The following is an 18,613-nucleotide window of genomic DNA, read 5'->3' as shown; positions in this document are numbered from 1 at the left end:
GGGGTGGGGGGATGGATTAGCCTGGTGATGGGTATTAAAGAGGGCACGTATTGAATGGAGCACTGGGTGTTATACTCAAACAATGAATCATGGAACACTACATCAAAAACTAATGATGTAATGTATGGTGATTAACATAATAAAATAAAATAAAATGTTTTTTAAAAATCTTAAGAAAAAAAAAAGTAACCTCCATACCCAGTGTGGGTCTTGAACTCACAACCTGCAGATTAAAAATCACATGCTCTACTGACTAAGCCAGCCAGGTGCACCTTACATATTTATCTTTAGACAGTTAAGCCCATTCGGTCAAAATATTTCTTGTAGAGATAATCCTCAGTATTTAGAGCATCATCTCTTCCAAGGCATAAAATGGTACCTAGATGTCCTGTAGGTGCAGGTTTACCTTAGATACTTAAATAGCTCCCAGGGGGGCGCCTGGGTGGCTCAGTTGGTTAAGCGACTGCCTTCGGCTCAGGTCGTGATCCTGGAGTCCCAGGATCGAGTCCCGCATCTGGCTCCCTGCTCAGCAGGGAGTCTGCTTCTCCCTCTGACCCTCCTCCCTTTCATGCTCTCTGTCTCTCATTCTCTCTCTCGCAAATGAATAAAATCTTAAAAAAAAAAAAAAAAATAGCTCCCAGGGATTGGTTTGCATGTTCAAAGAGCTGGCTTAAAAAACTAGAAACAAACAAAAAAACCCAAAACACCTCTAGAAACAGACAAAACCATGATAAATTGCAGTTTTCCTTTATTAATATGAACCTTGACAGCAATAGAATATGTAGTCTATTATAATATATGGACTGAGACTGTCTTCTGACCAGTTGGTTTTGCTTTTTAGGACCCCCCTGGGTCGTGCAAGAGCGTGGCTTCGATTAGCCCTCATGCAAAAAAAAATGGCTGATTACCTGCGTTGCTTAATTATTCAGAGGGATCTCTTAAGGTTAGTACCATTAAGTCATGTTCATTTCCATTTTTGAAATTTCATTTATATCCTGTTTTCCAAAAAGAATTAAAGATGTAGTACAAAAGGATACATAAAATACAATAAGATGGCATTAAAAAAAAGAAGAGCAACATGAGAGAGAAAATCATGTAGGGACATAACATGGATCAGGAACTAGCCTAAAAACTGAATACCATAAGCTTTGTATTGACCAATAAGAGGAAAATTTATTTATATGTTATATTTCTAAGCTAGTTTTATTTTTTTTCTAAATTACAGTTAATTCTACAAATAAAAGTCTGTATTGGGATTGGGAGCTTTAATCTGACAAATTTCTTTTTATTTTTTATTTATTTTAGAGAGGAAGATGGTGGGTGGTGCAGAGGGAGAGAGAGAGAGAACCCCAAGCAGATTCCCTTCCCAGGGCGGAGCCCACTTGGGGCTCAATCTCACAACCCTGAGATCAAAGTCAAAATCAGCAGTCTGACACTTAACCAACTGAGCCACACAGGCACCCCAACAGGTTTAGATCCTGAATGTCTAAACTGTTGCTTTGGCCGTATTGTGGGCACTTTTTAAATTGTCAATTGAAGGCCAGTGAGTGCTGGCAATTAAGTGGTATAGTGAAGATGACTGGAAAACATTAACTTGTTATTGTTAGTTGACATTGTGCTGAGGTTGATGGGAAGTCGAGCTTATAAATAGCCTGGTCTATGCACTGACTTTGAAATCTGCTCAATTTCAGGAATACATCTTATCATTCAGACCATTCATTGTTTACCTTTGAAGCTTTTTATTTAACAGAGAATGGATTCATCCTTTTAAAAAATGTAATACTGAACATAGCTGTGATAACACCCCCACTGAAACTTTTGTTTTCAGTATTAACTTCTTGAATAAATTGCCTTCATGTAGTAAATATATAAATAAGTAAATAATAGAAGGCCAGATGTTAAAGACAGACTTTCAGAGTATGGTAATCAGTTGTTAGAGGGGGTGACCCATAGCAGTCCCTCTGTTTGCCCTTGTTCTCTTGGAGTGCCTGTCTGATATTCTGGAGAATCTGGTCATTTTTGGTAGTACTTATGACTCTGGTCATACATCTTGGTTTTCCCATTTGTTAAATGAGAATGACTGTACTTTAAGCACCAGTAATTTCTCAATAATATTGTGAAGGTCAATTAAAGTGATTAAATAGTACATGGAACTTCTTGAGGAAGGCATGAGACAGTGATAATTAGTTCTATGAATACATAATTGTCAAGTCTTAGTTTTTAGACTGTCCTGTTTCTTTCACAGATCTCGTTTGAACATTTTTTAGGATATAGATGTCCTACCATCCTTAGTTGATGATTATTAAGAACACTTGCAATATACATATCAAATACACTGATTTGAACATGGGCTTTGGAAATGTTTCATATGTTCATTCCCTACCTTAGTCTTCATCCCAAGATTCTTAATAAATCCTAGAATTAAAAAGTCAACTCTAATAAAAAGTATTGTAATCAAATCAGTAACAGTCAGTATGTCTTCTGAGAGTCCCAGACATTCCAGGCCTCAGTGATGCCTCTTTTTCTTTTGATCTATATCTCTTTGCTTCTCTTTTCTTTCTCTCAAAATTCCTTTTCCTCTTTCATCTCTTTCAGCCCCATTCTTTTACCTTGTTTACATGGACATTAACATTTCAAAATGTTTAAGTTATTCACATATAGAAAGGCTAATTTGAAGAGACCAAATTTGTATGGGCTCCATGTTTATATTATGGGGCTGAGATTTTAAAATTTAGTGTTTGAAGTAAATTTGTGTTTTAAGGTTTTTATTTTAATTTCCACAGTGAATTTTATGAGTATCATGCACTAATGATGGAAGAAGAAGGAGCAGTAATTGTTGGGCTGCTGGTTGGCCTGAATGTGATAGATGCTAACCTGTGTGTAAAGGGAGAAGATTTAGACTCACAAGTAAGTGAAAGTGACTTGTACCAAATGCAGAGTGTTTTTAGTTTGTGCTGTTCCTCTTGGATCCAGTTGTAAACAGTACTGTTAAACACTAAAGAAAAATTAAGAATGAATTTCAGTTGCATGTTAACTGTACTTCTAATATTTCTCCCCTTTAACTAAAAATAACATGATTTACTTTAGGTTGGAGTGATTGATTTTTCCATGTATTTAAAGAATGAAGAAGATATTGGAAATAAAGAAAGGTATGATTTTCATAAGTTATTTCACATGTATTTTTTTTTTTAAAGATTTTATTTAGGGCGCCTGGGTGGCTCAGATGGTTAAGCGTCTGCCTTCGGCTCAGGTCATGATCCCAGGGTCCTGGGATCGAGTCCCACATCGGGCTCCCGGCTCAGCAGGGAGCCTGCTTCTCCCTCTGACCCTCTCCCCTCTCATGCTGTTTCTCTCTCGCTCGCTCTCTAAAAAATAAATAAAATCTTTAAAAAAAAAAAAAAAAAAGATTTTATTTATTTATTCGACAGAGAGAGACAGAGGGAGAGAGGGAACACAAGCAGGGGGAGTGGGAGAGGGAGAAGCAGGCTTCCCACCGAGCAGGGAGCCCGATGGGGGGCTCGATCCCAGGACCCTGGGATCATGACCCGAGCTGAAGGCAGCTGCCTAACCGACTGAGCCATCCAGGCGCCCCGCACATGTTGTATTTTTTATGTAGCTCTTTACAAATCACCATGAGGTCCATCTATTGATAATGTAGCTTTTTTTTTTTTTTTAACAATGTAGTTTTTATTTCCTTATTTTGTGTGTAGTTCCTGCTTTGTTTCATTTAGCTTCCATATACAAGTTTTACAAAGCAGAAATCACATAGAAGGAGGTGGCGTTAGTCTGAAGTATGGCTTTTGGTCACACTTGTAGTTCCTGAGGCCCATTTTAATTGCTGGTTTTTTTGCTGTAAAAGAGATGAAAGCTTATTATTCACAAGCTTACAAATGCTAGTTTATTCCAAGATCTGTGTTTAAATTTAAAATATACTTACTCCAAATAAGAGAAAGAAAGGATAATTATGTAGCATAATAGAGGTGCTAATTATTGCTACAGTGGCAATCATATCACAAATGTATCACATTAACATATACACCTTAAATGTATAGTTATATGTCAAATGTATTTTATTTTATTTTTTTAAAGATTTTATTTATTTATTTGACAGAGACAGGGAGAGAGGGAACACAAGCAGGGGGAGTGGGGGAGGGAGAAGCAGGCTTCCCGCTGAGCAGGAACCCAATGCGGGGCTCGATCCCAGGACCCTGGGATCATGACCTGAGCCGAAGGCAGACGCTTAACAACTGAGCCACCCAGGCGCCCCTGTCAAATGTATTTTAATTAAAAAACATACTGATGCAAAAGAGTTCTTAAATATACTTTTTAATGGTATTGTTAAATAGATTACTTGCTAATACTAGACTTAACAAAGGTTATAATTAGTACACAGCCTACTGCTACATTATTATAAAGATTCTTGAATTTTATTTAAAGGCAAGATAATGTTTTTTGCCATTATGGTTTTATAACAATTTTAGGCGACGTAGACATTTTTTTGGTCCTTCAGTAAATACCTTTCCAACTGACACAAAGCTGCTTTTCCCCCTCTTTAGGAATGTTCAAATTGCTGCCATATTAGACCAGAAGAATTATGTTGAAGAATTAAATAGACAACTGAAGTAAGTATTATGGATACTTGGATATTTGTGACTATTGTCGTAGAGGTTTTTTACACCCTTTTCAGGTCCACTTTACCCTATTCCTTCCTACTAAACATCTTTTTTTTTTTTAATTTTATTTATTTATTTGAGACAGAGAGAATGAGAGAGATAGAGCACACGAGAGGGGGGAGGGTCAGAGGGAGAAGCAGGCTCCCTGCCGACCAGGGAGCCCGATGCGGGACTTGATCCCGGGACTCCAGGATCATGACCTGAGCCGAAAGCAGTCGCTCAACCAACTGAGCCACCCAGGTGCCCCCTACTAAACATCTTTGAGAAAGGGTTGAGGGAGTAGAGAATAGAAATTAAGAATACAGAGAATTATTGGAGCTAATTCATTTTCAAAAATGAGAGTCAGATTTTTTTTTTTTTTAAGATTTTATTTATTTATTTGAGAGAGAGTGAGATTAGAGCACAAGCAGGGGGAACAGCAGAAGGAGAAGCACACTCCCCGCTGAGCAGGGAGCCCGATGCAGGGCTTGATCTCAGGATCCTTGGATCATAACTTGGGACAAAGGCAGCCGCTTAACTGACTGACCCACCCAGGCTTTCCAAGAGTCAGATTTTCAGATAGAACATTTGGAGAATTTAAAAATAGAACTTCTGGGGAGGGGTCAAAAAAATAAAGACAGAATTTCAAACTTATCCCTGTATCCTTGAGAAGAAAAGGCTAGATAGGGTGGAAGTTTATATCATTTTTATGGTTCACAAATTCATTTTTCCTACTTCAAAGAGCTTCATGTGTAAATGTGGCTGTCGCCTCCCATGGTGGGAGTTTTTCCTTATATTTTATTTCCTTATATATGTCACCTGGGCATTGAAGCTGTCAGTGAATACTTGTAAGAATTTCTGAGATCAATATGTAAAATAGTATAGTGCAGTTCTGACTAATAGAAATAAAATGTGAGTCATATAGATAATTTAAAATTTTTAGTAACCACATTAAAAAGGTAAAAAACATGAAATTAATTAAAAATATATTTTATGGGAGCGTGGGTGGCTCAGTTGGTTAAGCGACTGCCTTTGGCTCAGGTCATGGTCCCGGGATCCTGGGATCGAGTCCCACATCAGGCTCCCGGCTCAGCGGGGAGCCTGCTTCTCCCTCTGGCCCTATCCCCTCTCATGCTGTTTCTTTCTCTCTCTCAAATAAATAAATAAATAAAATCTTTAAAAAATATATATATATTTTATTCAACCCAGTATACCCAAAATATTATTTCAATATGTAATCAATATAACAATTATTCATGAGGTATTTTATATTCTTTCTTTGTATTGTCTTCACAAGCCAATGTGTATTTTACAGTTATAGTACATTTTAGTTTGGACTAGATAGCACAGGTAAAGTGAATAATATTTGCTACATAGTTAGAAATGGAGACTGTTCCCATTAATTAAAATGAATAATTAGCAAAAATGACTGTCTCTGGGTGATGAAATTATGGATAATTTCTATTTTATTCTTTATACTTTTCTGATTTTCTAAGTTTCGTTCAGTAGTCAGAAAATAAAATTAAACATTTTCCCATTTTAGAAAGATAAGAAGCTGTAACTCTTGCTTTCTCTGAAGTTGGAGAGATAGGAAATATCTTGTATCATTATCTTTTTTTTAATCACAGTTTTAATAAAAGATGTCATAGGAAATATATGTGTATGTATGTGTGTTTTCTAATTTGTAATTCTGAGATTATATTTCTAAATGCAACTTTGTATTGCTTATTTACTTACTCTTAAAGCTTTATTCACTTTTGGCAACAGGTAATATATTCACATAGTTTGGGGCGCCTGTTGGCTCAGTTGGTTGAGCGACTGCCTTCAGCTCAGGTCACAATCCTAGGGTCCTAGGATCGAGCCCTGCATCCCCTGCATTGGGCTCCCTGCTTGGCGGGGAGTCTGTTTCTTCCTCTTCCTCTGCCCTGCTCGTGCTTGCTCTCTCTCAAATAAATAAATAAAATCTTTAAAAAATATATATATAGTCACATAGTTTAAACTTCAAAAGGAACATGAACAAAAAGCCTCCCTCCTCCTTGATACCCAATCACCTGGTTTCCTTCTTTGGGACTAATTAATAGGCTCTCGTGTATGCCTCCAGAGATACTTTATACAAATAAGAATATGCATATATTTTCTTAAAGTTCCCTTCCCCTCAGTTTTTTTACACGTAAAGTAGCATAATTTTTACACTATTCTGTAGTTCACTGTTTTTACTCAACAGTTTATCTTAGAGTCTGTTCCATTTGGTTCAAGGAGTTTTCTCATTCTCTTTGAAATTGTGTTTTAAATCATTTACAGCAGTGCTAGTGCCTTAGTTTTGTACATTTTACGGTTTTAAAAAGGTTTCATTGTTTTTCCAGTTAGAATGTTTTTGTATATTTAGAGTACTTAAAAAAATATAGAAAACAGATAAAGAAAAAATAGAACTCACATATTATCCCTCATTCAAAGAAAACTATTGAGGGTTTATTTTCAAAAGTGCTTTTTTGATTAATATTTTATTGATTCTTACATAAAGGTAGGACAGATATTATTATCTGATTTTTTTTTTTTTAAGATTTTATTTATTCATTTGAGACACAGAGATAGAGAGAGAGAGAGAAAGCATGAGCAGGGAGAGAGGCAGAGGGAGAGGGAGAAGCAGGCTCCCCGCTGAGCCAGGAGCCCGATGCGGGGCTCGATCCCAGGACCCTGGGATCATGACCTGAGCCGAAGGCAGATGCCCAACCATCTGAGCCACCCAGGCGCCCCTATTATCTGATTTATAGGTAAAGAAACTGGAGCTCAGAAAGGTTTTACAGCTTTCAAGGTGACACAGAAAGTAGAAAAGCAGGGACTCTAACTTTGGTCCTCTGTCTCTTAGTCCCACACCTGTTAAGGTCTCACCATCCGGATACCCTGTTGCTGTTTGTGAAAAACTCAAGTTGTTTCCCTAAGAATGATAATATTTAAAAATGATTTAATATGAATGAAAAAAGATTTGTTTCACTAGTTAAAATGCCAATATTTATTTCTGAGGCTGGTATAAAATTTGTTTAAATCTATGATAGGTTTTATTGTGATGTAAACAGCATATTATGTTATTAAAGCTTGAGGTGGTAGAAACAAGGTCTTGAAAAACAAACTAAATAAAATGTACAATAATGTCCAGTCTCGGAGATGCCAAGGGAAGTGTGTGCATTTTTGATAACTGTGTACTTCTGGTGACTGTACAGTTTGAAATACGATTTTTTATCAAGATTTATAAAGATGCAGGAAAAAAATGTACAGTAATGTCCAATCTTGATCAATTTAAACAAAAATACAAAAAAACCAAGTTCATTCGGCTTAACCTGACTTTTAGCTATATCCTTGAAAGTCAGGGTGTTTGCTTAGCTGCTGGCTGTCCGGGTACCTGATGTGAATTTCATATTCACATTTCCCAAACTATGGGTGACTTTAGAGGTCTTTAAGTGATTATGAAAGTGGAGAGTGGAAACAGAATGGGCTTGTGTTGAAGACTGCTGTAAATGCTTATTAAGCCATTTAATTATAAAGTGGATGTTTAAAGTTCATCCTTTAAAAGTTAATTTTTAATTTTAATAATACTTGGTAGTCTTTGTGTGGAATTCATTCCTAAGTATTAAAATGTAAATGTAAGAAAGACTCTAAGAAGACAGCAAAAAATAATGAGCAGCATAAAGTGGAATTTTAATAGAAACGAGTTTTTTGCTCCAGTCTTTATTGCTTTCCTAGCCAAATCTGGTTATCCAACTTAATGAAATTTCCCACACTCACAAATTCAGGATAGTCGGTGCATGTTAGTTAACATGGTAAGTCCAGGATAACATACCTTTTCTTACTTTTGTGAATTTGTGTGATTTGAATGAGTTTTTTCTTTATTAATTTCAGCAGCACAGTCAGCAGTCTCCATTCAAGAGTTGACTCATTAGAAAAGTCAAATACTAAGCTGATTGAAGAGGTATTGTAACCCAGCCATGGATAGTTGTCTTACACGGACTGAGTATTTTTGATCCTTTTCCATTTTAAGTATGAATACACTAAGTGTGCATGTGCGTGGGTGCACATTTTCATCCTTATGATGGAATATTTGCAATATAGTTATAATTGATGATTATAAGTTCTAGAGAAACCACATTTTCTCAGGTAAATTCTCTGGTAAATCTGTGAGTTGTTTGAGATACTCCTAGAAATGAGCCCCAAAGATGACACTTATACAAGCCCTTCTATGAATAAGCTGTGATTCTCTTTAAAATCTGGATGACCTCTATTTAGTGAATCACCTATAGGTAGAAATTCCCATTAAAATGATACTGTTTGTCTTGTTCCACTATTCAGATTACTTTTCTTTACAAGCACCACTACCTGCTCATGGCCACCCTTTCTCCACCCAACCAAGTATAAACCTCATCCCGTGTGCTTTGGTTTCCTGCGTTGTCAGAGCGCCTATCTGGTGGTCCCAGACTGGAAATTTATCTCTGCTCTCTTTTTAATACTATTTGTAAAGTTGCTTTAGATAAGTTTTTTTTTTTTTTAATCCACAGAGTTACTGCTTTCTATTTTCAGAATTATTTAGGCTAGAGGAAGAAATCTGTCATGAGTGCTCTGAACCCTACTTCCTGTGTTAATTAAAATTCTTAATTCTTTTAGAACTGGCCTAATTTTTCCAAACCAGGGAGCACATGATTACTTGCATAACTGCAAATGTATCTTTATTTTGATAGTTTGGGACCGCTTGATAGTGTTCTCTTTTGTTTCGTTTTTTAATTATGGTAAGTGTATTCTTTAATCCCCATCACCTATTTCATCCATCCCACCACCCATCTCCCCTCTGGTAACCATCAGTTTGTTCTCTATAGTTAAGAGTCTGTTTCTTGGTCTCTCTCTCTCTCTCTTTTTTTGACTTCGCTCATGTGTTTCTTAAATTCCACATATGAGTGAGATCATACAGTATTTGTCTTTCTCTGACTTATTTTGCTTAGCATTAAACTCTGTAGCTCTATCCATGTTGTTGCAAATGGCAAGATTTCATTCTTTTTAATGGCTGAATAACATTCCATCCACTCACTACATCTTCTTTATCCATTCATCTATCAGTGAACACTTGGGCCACTTCCATAGTTTGGCTATTGTAAACAATGCTGCAGTGAACAGGGATGCATGTATCTCTTTGAATTAGTGTTTTTGTATTCTGGGGGTAATACCCAGTAGTGCAATTACTGGATTGTAGGGTAGTTCTATTTTTAATTTTTTGAGGAAACTCTATACTGTTTTCCACAGTGACTGCACCAGTTTCTATTTCCACCAATAGTGCACCGAGGGTCCCTTTTTTTTCCCCCACATCCTTGCCAACACCTGTTGTTTCTTGTGTTTCTGATTTTAGCCATTCTGACAGGTAGTCTTTCATTGTAGTTTTAACTTGCATTTCCCTAATGATGAGTGATGTTGAGCATCTTGTCATGTGTCTCTTGGCCATCGGGACCATTTGGTAGTTTGATAGATTGGGACCATTAGAGCTGCTCTCTAGTTTGTGCTTCTTCTTGGCCTTAGGCACACTGTGAAGTTCAAGTTATATCCCTGATGAAGTGTTCAGAAATTTATTTATAAGCCAACATTGGGGATGGTCCCTGCTTTCCTTTCCTGGAATCCCTCTTTTCATTGTAGGCCTCAGAACCAAGCCACTTAGTTTAACTCCGATGGTGAAAAATGTCTCATATTTGTGATGGTCACTCAGTGTTATCTATTTCAGAGGGTGTCCTATTTGGTTATCATGAAGGTCTGTATCACATTTTCAATGATAGCACAGCCTTCTTATAGATTTTTTATCTTTACACAGGTCTTTACAGTCTTATTGTTTCATGATACTTTGTATTCAGAACATACTTAAATCAGATATGCATGATATGTTTTAACTAACAATATATTTTGACTAATAAAAGGAAATACTAGAAATAAGAGTTCAATTTTTTTATTGGTATCTTAGGATACTAGCACATTTTTCTTATGAAAGCTTCTGTAGATGTGAAACATTTGACTAGTTTTAAGCTTTTGTATTCTATTGTTTATAGCGATGATCATAACTTGTAAAGCAAGTATAAGTAAAGGTGTTTAAAATCTTTTTTCTTGTCCCTGTTTCATAATTTTTAGTTAGCAATAGCAAAAAATAATATCATTAAACTCCAAGAAGAAAATCATCAATTACGAAGTGAAAATAAATTGATTTTGATGAAAACACAGCAGCACCTGGAGGTAAGTATGGACTGTTTGCAAACACACAGTCTTGTGTCAGAAATTGCCACTTTTGGGGACTTCTGCATAGACTGGATATTTATTTCTGTGCTGTATTGATAGTAGTGATGACACAGTAAAAAGCTTGATGTTTTCTTCTTAGGTTACCAAAGTGGATGTGGAAACTGAGCTTCAAACATACAAGCATTCTCGGCAGGGGCTGGATGAAATGTACAACGAAGCCAGAAGGCAGCTTCGAGATGAATCTCAGTTAAGACAGGTAGTTTACATTAGCAAAAATAATCATAATAATAATTTACCCTTAAGCATCACTTAAAATCTTTTTTTTAGCTTTATCTTCCTTGCTGTGGGATAGAAATCTCACCCCCTTACAACCCCTTCAGATTCTTTTTTTATCAAGTGTTTTTAAACTGTGTTATAATCTGAAATGAATGGATTGTGACCAGCATTAAAAAAACAAAATAGATGGGGCGCCTGGGTGGCTCAGTCGTTAAGTGTCTGCCTTCAGCTCAGGTCATGATCCCAGGGTCCTGGGATCGAGCCCCACATCTGGCTCCTTGCTCAGGAGGGAGCCTGCTTCTCCCTCTGCCTGTTGCTGCCCCTGCTTGTGCTCTCTTTCTCTCTCTCACATAAATAAATAAATAAAATCCTTAAAAAATAAAAAGACATATACCTAGTGACATGAAGCCATTAAAAAAAAATAGTCTACATAGTGAATAGAAAATTCTTCATGTTGTCATTAACTGTCGTGTGTCTGACTTTTGACATCCTGAAGTGGTATGTGAATTGAGGATATGTTGAAATTGCAGGATGTGGAAAATGAGCTAGCGGTACAAGTTAGTATGAAACATGAAATTGAACTTGCCATGAAGTTGTTGGAGAAAGATATCCATGAGAAGCAGGATACTCTGATAGGCCTTCGGCAACAACTAGAGGAAGTTAAAGCAATTAACATAGAAATGTATCAAAAGTTGCAGGTAAGGATCATTTTTTAAAAAAATTTTTATTATAATTATAGTTTGTTAACCTACAGTGGAGTAGAAATCAGTGATTCATCACTTACATACAACACCCAGTGCTCATCATAACAAGTGCCCTCCTTAATACCCATCACCCATCTAGCCCATCCCCCACCCACATCCCTCCCACAACCTTCCGTTTGTTCTCTGTCATTAAGAGTTTCTTATGGTTTCCCTCTTTTTTCTTCCCCCTTCCCATATGTTCATCTGTTTTGTTTCTTAAATTCCACACATGAGTGAAATCATACGGTATTTGTCTTTCTCTAACTTATTTTGCTTAGTGTAATACATTGTAGCTCCATCCATGTCGTTGCAAATGTTAAGATGACCTTCTTTTTGATGGCTGAGTCATATTCCATTATATATATATATATATATATATATACACACACACACATACACACACATATATACACACACATATAACACATCTTTATTCATTCATCAGTCAATGGACATTTGGGCTCTTTCCATAGTTATTGTTGATAATGCTGTTATAAACATCAGGGTGCATGTACCCCTTTCAAATCTATATTTTTGTATTCTTTGGGTAAATACCTAGTGGTGCAATTGCTGGATCATAGTGTAGTTCTATTTTTAACTTTTTGAAGAACCTCCATACTGTTTTCCAGAGTGGCTGCACCAGTTTGCATTCCCACCAGCAGTGCAAGGGGTTCCCATTTCTCTGCATCCTTGCCAACACCTCTTGTTTCTTGTGTTAATTTTAGCCATCCTGACAGGTGTGCGGTGGTATCTCATTGTGATTTTGATTTGTATTTCCTGATGATGAGAGATGTTGAGCATGTTTTTATGTGTCTGTTAGCCATCTGGATGTCTTCTTTAGGGAAGTGTCTATTCATGTCTTCTCATTTTGTAACTGGATTATTTTTTGGGGGAGTGTTGAGTTTGATAAGTTCTTTATAGATTTTGGAGGTAAGGCTCATTCTTAAATTCTTAGAATTTCTTGAGTTTAATGTAAATTGAAAATAACTTTTGTATGAAGGATTTGGTTTTTAGCTGTGCTATATTGGTAATAAAAACCAGTGACTTTTTTTCTGTATGGAAGCTTAAGTAGTGTAGCAATGGAATAGGTATCAAAGAATAAACAAATCACCTATCTGAATTTCTTTTTTAATGCCAAAAGGTTAAGTATGAAGATTAAATCTTTTGGGAAAACTCAATCTAAATATGCAGGACATTTCTGTGAATTCTTTATACAGTGTAGTCCTGAGAAAGATTTATTTTTTCTTAAAAAGATTTTATTTATTTGAGAGAGAGAGAGCATGAGCTCGAGGGAGGGGCAGAAGGAGAGGAGAAGCAGACTCCCCGCTGAGTGTGGAGACCAAAATAGGGCCTGACCCAGGACCCTGAGATCATGACCTGAGCTGAAGTCAGACACTTAACCAACTGAGCCACCCAGGTGCCCCTTTAATAATTATTTTTTTAAGATTTTATTTTTTATCTTATTACTTTTTAAAAAAAATTTAAATTTTTTAAAATTTATCAATTAAAATTTATTAAAATTTAAGATTTAAATATTTAATTTTAAATTTAATTAATAAATTTGATTAATAAATTTAAATGTAAAATTTAAATATTTAAATTTAAATTATTAAAATTTATTAAATTTAAAGTTTAAATTTAAAAATTATTTAAAAATTTAAATTTATTATGTTAATCACCATACATTACATCATTAGTTTTTGATGTCGTGTTCCATGATTCATTGTTTGTGTATAACACCCAGTGCTCCATGCAGAACGTGCCCTCTTTAATACCCATTTGACAGAGACACAGCGAGAGAGGGAACACAAGCAGGGGGAGTGGGAGAGGGAGAAGCAGGCTTCCCCCAGAGCAGGGTGCTTGATGTGGGGCTTGATCCCAGGACCCTGGGACCATGACCTGAGCCAAAGGCATCAGACACTTAACGACTGAGCCACCCAGGCGCCTCAGGATTTTATTTTTTTAAGTAATCCCTACACCCAACATGGGCTCAGATCTACAACCCCAAGATCAGCAATGTACATGCTTTACCTACTGAGCCAGCCAAGGGCCCTGAGAAAGATTTAGTTTTGACTGAAATGCTTTACTGTAGAGGCACCTGGGTGGCTCAATCAGTTAAGCGTCTGCCTTCAGCTCAGATCATGGTCCCAGAGTCCTGGGATCCAGCCTCATGTGGGGCTCTCTGCTCAGTGGGAGTCTGCTTCTCACTCTCCCTCTGTCCCTCCCTGCTGCTCGTGCTCTCTCTCTCTCAAAAAAATCTTAAAAAAAAAATGCTTTACTATAATAATCGTTACAATTCTCTCATAAAGTGACATCACTGTTTAAGTAGATTTGTTGCCAAAAACTCTTTATTTAATTGGAAAAAAAGCATAGTTTACAAGAGTTTATTCTGTTGTCTTCCAGAAACACTAAAGGCAGTTCTTTTTATTACATTTTAATTGAAGACTAATAGTACTGCTGCTTTATATCATAGGAGTATTTTAACCTACAAATTAGCTCTACTCATTTCAAAGTAAAAATTCCATAGTGAAATGGTATACAAAACTTAAAAATATTCAGGTTTAAAAATCAAAGCCACTATAGTTTTGTTTTTTTTTTTCCTTTCTACATAGGGTTCTGAAGATGGCTTGAAAGAAAAAAATGAAATAATTGTCCGACTAGAAGAAAAAACCAATAAAATTACTGCAGCCATGAGGCAGCTGGAGCAAAGGTACAGCATTTTCAGTCTTAGTTTCTTTCTTTCCTTTTTTTCTCCCTTTTCTTTATTCAACTCTGACACCTGCCACAAAAACCATTAGGAAAATTTATTAGGACTTTTTTTTTTTTAAGCCCAGCAGGATTTTGCCTTTTTTGTTTTGGTTGTTGCATGGAATCAAGTTGCTTTATAGTAGGCTGAATTCATTTGAATTTGCCATTTTGTGGATTTTCTTAAAAGATTTAATATCGGCAATTTCATGTGGTTCAATCGATGACATAAATACACAAACAAAAACTTTAAAAAAGTGAAAAACGAACAAAATCTATGGTGGAATTATCCCTGATTGATTTCCATGCATATTGATTGTCATATCCTTTGTCATTCATCATCTCTTTATCTGAAATCAAGCTTTGAGTTGGCAGTTTAGTTGCGTTTCTTTGAGCTAGGACCCTCAACCCAAACCAATAAATAATTTTATTTAAATTGAATTGTTTTGTATTGGCATTTTTCACTTTTATTGTTGGAAAATGTAATGTATTTCCATTGACCTGTCATGTTGGTGTCAACATATGTCTTATCATTGCTTTCTTTGAATCTACTTATGAAAAACATAACTATTAATGCTTTATTGACATGAATATTCTTTTATTGACATCCTCTTTCTTCTTTTTTCTTTTTTGTTTTCTTTATCCCCATTTTTACATTTTGGACATCTTTATTACCTTTCTCTGTCTTTAATTTCTGTCCATTCCATTATGAAGTGACAGTGATTTGTTAACTCAAACTAGGACAATTGCAATGTCATTGGTGAAATATGCCAGCAGTGACACTCAGGACCAGTACAAGCTGGTCAAAGATATATCTTTCTGAAAACCACTTGTATTTAAACAGACTAAAAGAGAGTCAACAATTTTATAATATATTAAATAGAAAATAATTTATGCTATTAAGTATTTGAAAAGGGTATTAAGAACCCTGTCCACTTCTTGATCAGCTGCTGTGGTAATACACTGCCATGAAGCAGAGTGGGTGCACTTGGATTTCCAAAAACACATTCCTCAAACCTTGTGCACAAAGGCTGATTTGAGTATTGACCTTTTGGAGGTCAGGATTTTCAAGTGCAGTTTTATCTTTTTAGCTACTTTTTGATGGAAAATATAAACATTGTTTAAAAATAACTTAACCCTTTGGTTTCACAGTGTGTTGGCACAAATTTTCCCTCTTGGCCCACTCTTGGCCTAATGGCTTCTTTACTGATTTTTTAATATGTTTTAAAATAGTTTATAACCCAGATTGGCCATTCTCTTGTGCTCTAGCACCTCAGTTTTCCAGTTCCCTTAGCCCTCTTCTGTGATAGCACAACTTCAAGCCCTACCTCACTCTGAGTTTTATTTTAGTTTCTGTAATCTTAGAGAAATACTTGGGTCCCTGTCCCCCTACGTTAATATTTTAAAATTAAATTTCAATTTAGAGATAACTTGAATGTTATTCTCTTTTGCTCAGAAGTGGCATTTATACTTCTCAAATGTGTCAGGTTGCCCCACTGGTATGTTTTTAGGAAGAAAAGAAGAGGCAGTGTTTTCAGCTAGTTGAATAGAAATTTTGCCTGTGATTCCCTACAAGGAGTTAATGTCTCTTTAATACGTGGGAAAAGTTTTCTTATAAAAACATTGAAGTTAAATCTAAGAAATCCTAGATGGGAGGCAGGGAGTGGAGCTAAGCACAGGGAGAAGCAATGACTTACAAATAAAAACAACAAATGAAAATCACATTTTAAGCTAATATTTAAACATCAGTGATGAACAAAAATGATCTCTAGAGAATGTTGCCAACTAATACTATATTCTTTCGAATCTTAACATACACACAACACACACACACACACACACACACAGCTTTCGGCATAATGTAGTAAATGCATAAAGATCCTACAGGGAGGACTTGGCTGTTCAAAATAATTGCAGGTCTTTGCTCTTGGCCTTGTAGCACACTTGATTCCTGGCATACACATCCTAACATAATAAATAACAATGTGGCTTCTTCACCTAGTGTAGACGTAAATACTGTGCTTTACATGGTTTTGTAAAAAGGCAGTAACACACCCATTATACTTTCGAAGTTAATTCATTCTGCTCTACGTAAGTGGTAAAGGCTGTATTGCTTTGCATTGTTAATTATGAACAAGAAATAAAATAAATTTGAAGATAGTATTCTGGGCATATTATATGTTATATTGAAAAAAAATCACATAACAATTTCTAGACATTGTGTGGCTCTTTCACGTTTGAGTTTGTGAGTTTCCCCCCAAACTTTGTTTTCATTTAGAAATGTTTCTATTTCCCCATTTTTCTTTTATTTGTCTTCTTCACCCTTTTACACCCTAGTTCTAGCCTCAGTTTTACCCAAAGTTGATTTGAATTACACCAGATTGCAGCAAGCAGAGAAGGCGCAAATGGAAGCTGAAGATGAAGACAAGAAATATCTACAAGAGTGTCAGAGTAAATCCGACAATCTGCAGAAACAAATCTCCCAAAAGGAGAAACAGCTGTGAGTATTTCACTCTTGGAAATAAGTACTTGTATTAACATAATTCCCACCCCTTCTTTTTTGCACATAATGGTAGGATACCTATATTTTCCTTTAGTTAATGATGCCAGCTAGATTATGGAGTTCTCCTTGAGAAATAAAAAAAAATTAGAAAACATAATTGATAAAACTTGTGTTTTTTTGTCCCCTTATTGTTTTCAGAGCATTTCAACTATCTTGTTACCTTGCTCAAGGAGAATTTTATTCTTTCTGCTGGTATATAAAAGCAGATGGCCATTATATTTCTAGGTACTGAGTGTAATATGCCTTTGTAACTGAAAGGGACTTATCAAAGAATAAGAAGTTTTTTGAGAACATTTTTATTAATACTTCATATGACAGATCTATATATCTATTACCAGCTAAGAATGATGTCCATATACGTCATTGGACTGAAAAAGGCAAGTTGCAGACAGTATGTGAGGTATAATCCCATTTTTTAATAAAATTAAAACTGTGCATATGTGCATATTTACATATATATATAAAGAGAGAAAAGAGTTTAAACAATACAGATTCTGGGGAATGATTATCTTAGGGGAGTGATGGCAGATTGGCAGGGGTATTTTAGTTTTTACTTTATTAAACATCAGTATTTTCCCCCAGTCAATATGTGCTACTTTTGTTATTAAAATAAAGCAACAATAGAAAATAGTTATGTATTATGTTTAACAGATCATTAAACAAGACTACATGCCATTTATGATGTATAACTTGCTAAGCTGCCTTGAGATCCATTGGTTGAGGTGACATTAAACTCCTCTCAATTTTTGCTAATTTTCTAATAGTTCTGTCAATTATTGAGAGGGGATTTGTTGAATATCCCAACTTTAATTGTGGATTTGTGTATTTCTACTTTTAGTTCTAATGGTTTTTGCTTCTTGTATACTGAAGTTCTGTTGTTTGGTGCCTACACATTTAGGATTGCTGTATCTTTTTGGTGAATTGACCTTTTTATCAACATAATATGCTTCTTTATCTCTGGTAATTTTCTTTATCAGATGTTAATAGAGCTACTTCTTTCTTTTGATTAATATTGTCATGTAATAAAACATTAACATTCACACTTTTCGGTCTTTAAACTTTCAGCCTAATCTTTATTATCATCATCAGTATATTTGAAGAAAGTTTCTTATAGTTCATATTTTTTTTATCTGTTCTGACAATTTCTTAATGATATATTTAGTCCATTTACATTTAGTGTAATTGTTGATATGAGAGCTTAAGTTGCTGTTTTATTGTTTTTTTGTTGTTTTGTTTTTCATTCCTTTATTTCTTTTTTCCTGCCTTCCTATGGATTACTTGAATATTATTTAGAATTCCTTTTTGATTTATCTATAGTGTTTTTGAGTGTATCTCTTCATATAGATTTTCTAATGATTGCTGAAGATACTGTCTTATAT

At 35.5% G+C, this 18,613-nt stretch overlaps 1 protein-coding gene across 7 annotated transcripts in view; it reads left to right on the top strand.

The window, feature by feature from the left end:
- The window catches only part of LOC118018668 (RUN and FYVE domain-containing protein 2), a 46,218-nt gene that overhangs the window by 8,963 nt on the left and 18,642 nt on the right, over positions 1 to 18,613 (top strand). For 4 of the 7 annotated variants that reach the window (XM_035017435.1, XM_035017406.1, XM_035017455.1 and 1 more), the window contains exons 4-13: positions 842 to 943; positions 2,784 to 2,907; positions 3,088 to 3,149; positions 4,557 to 4,622; positions 8,547 to 8,616; positions 10,803 to 10,904; positions 11,047 to 11,163; positions 11,714 to 11,881; positions 14,539 to 14,636; positions 17,052 to 17,171. In XM_035017435.1, the coding sequence (XP_034873326.1) occupies positions 842 to 943; positions 2,784 to 2,907; positions 3,088 to 3,149; positions 4,557 to 4,622; positions 8,547 to 8,616; positions 10,803 to 10,904; positions 11,047 to 11,163; positions 11,714 to 11,881; positions 14,539 to 14,636; positions 17,052 to 17,171 (1,029 nt within the window). Of the gene's footprint in view, positions 1 to 841; positions 944 to 2,783; positions 2,908 to 3,087; positions 3,150 to 4,556; positions 4,623 to 8,546; positions 8,617 to 10,802; positions 10,905 to 11,046; positions 11,164 to 11,713; positions 11,882 to 14,538; positions 14,637 to 17,008; positions 17,172 to 18,613 lie in introns of those variants that run through there. The other 3 variants (XM_035017414.1, XM_035017463.1, XM_035017424.1) reach the window with 3 other exon arrangements.

This window comes from Mirounga leonina, unplaced genomic scaffold (assembly GCF_011800145.1).
Source record: "Mirounga leonina isolate KUSES-001 unplaced genomic scaffold, KU_Mleo_1.0 Mir_107, whole genome shotgun sequence".
Classification (NCBI taxonomy): Eukaryota; Metazoa; Chordata; class Mammalia; order Carnivora; family Phocidae; genus Mirounga; species Mirounga leonina.
The sequence above is the reverse complement of the archived record's forward strand: the minus strand, read 5'-3'. Positions and strand labels throughout refer to the sequence as shown.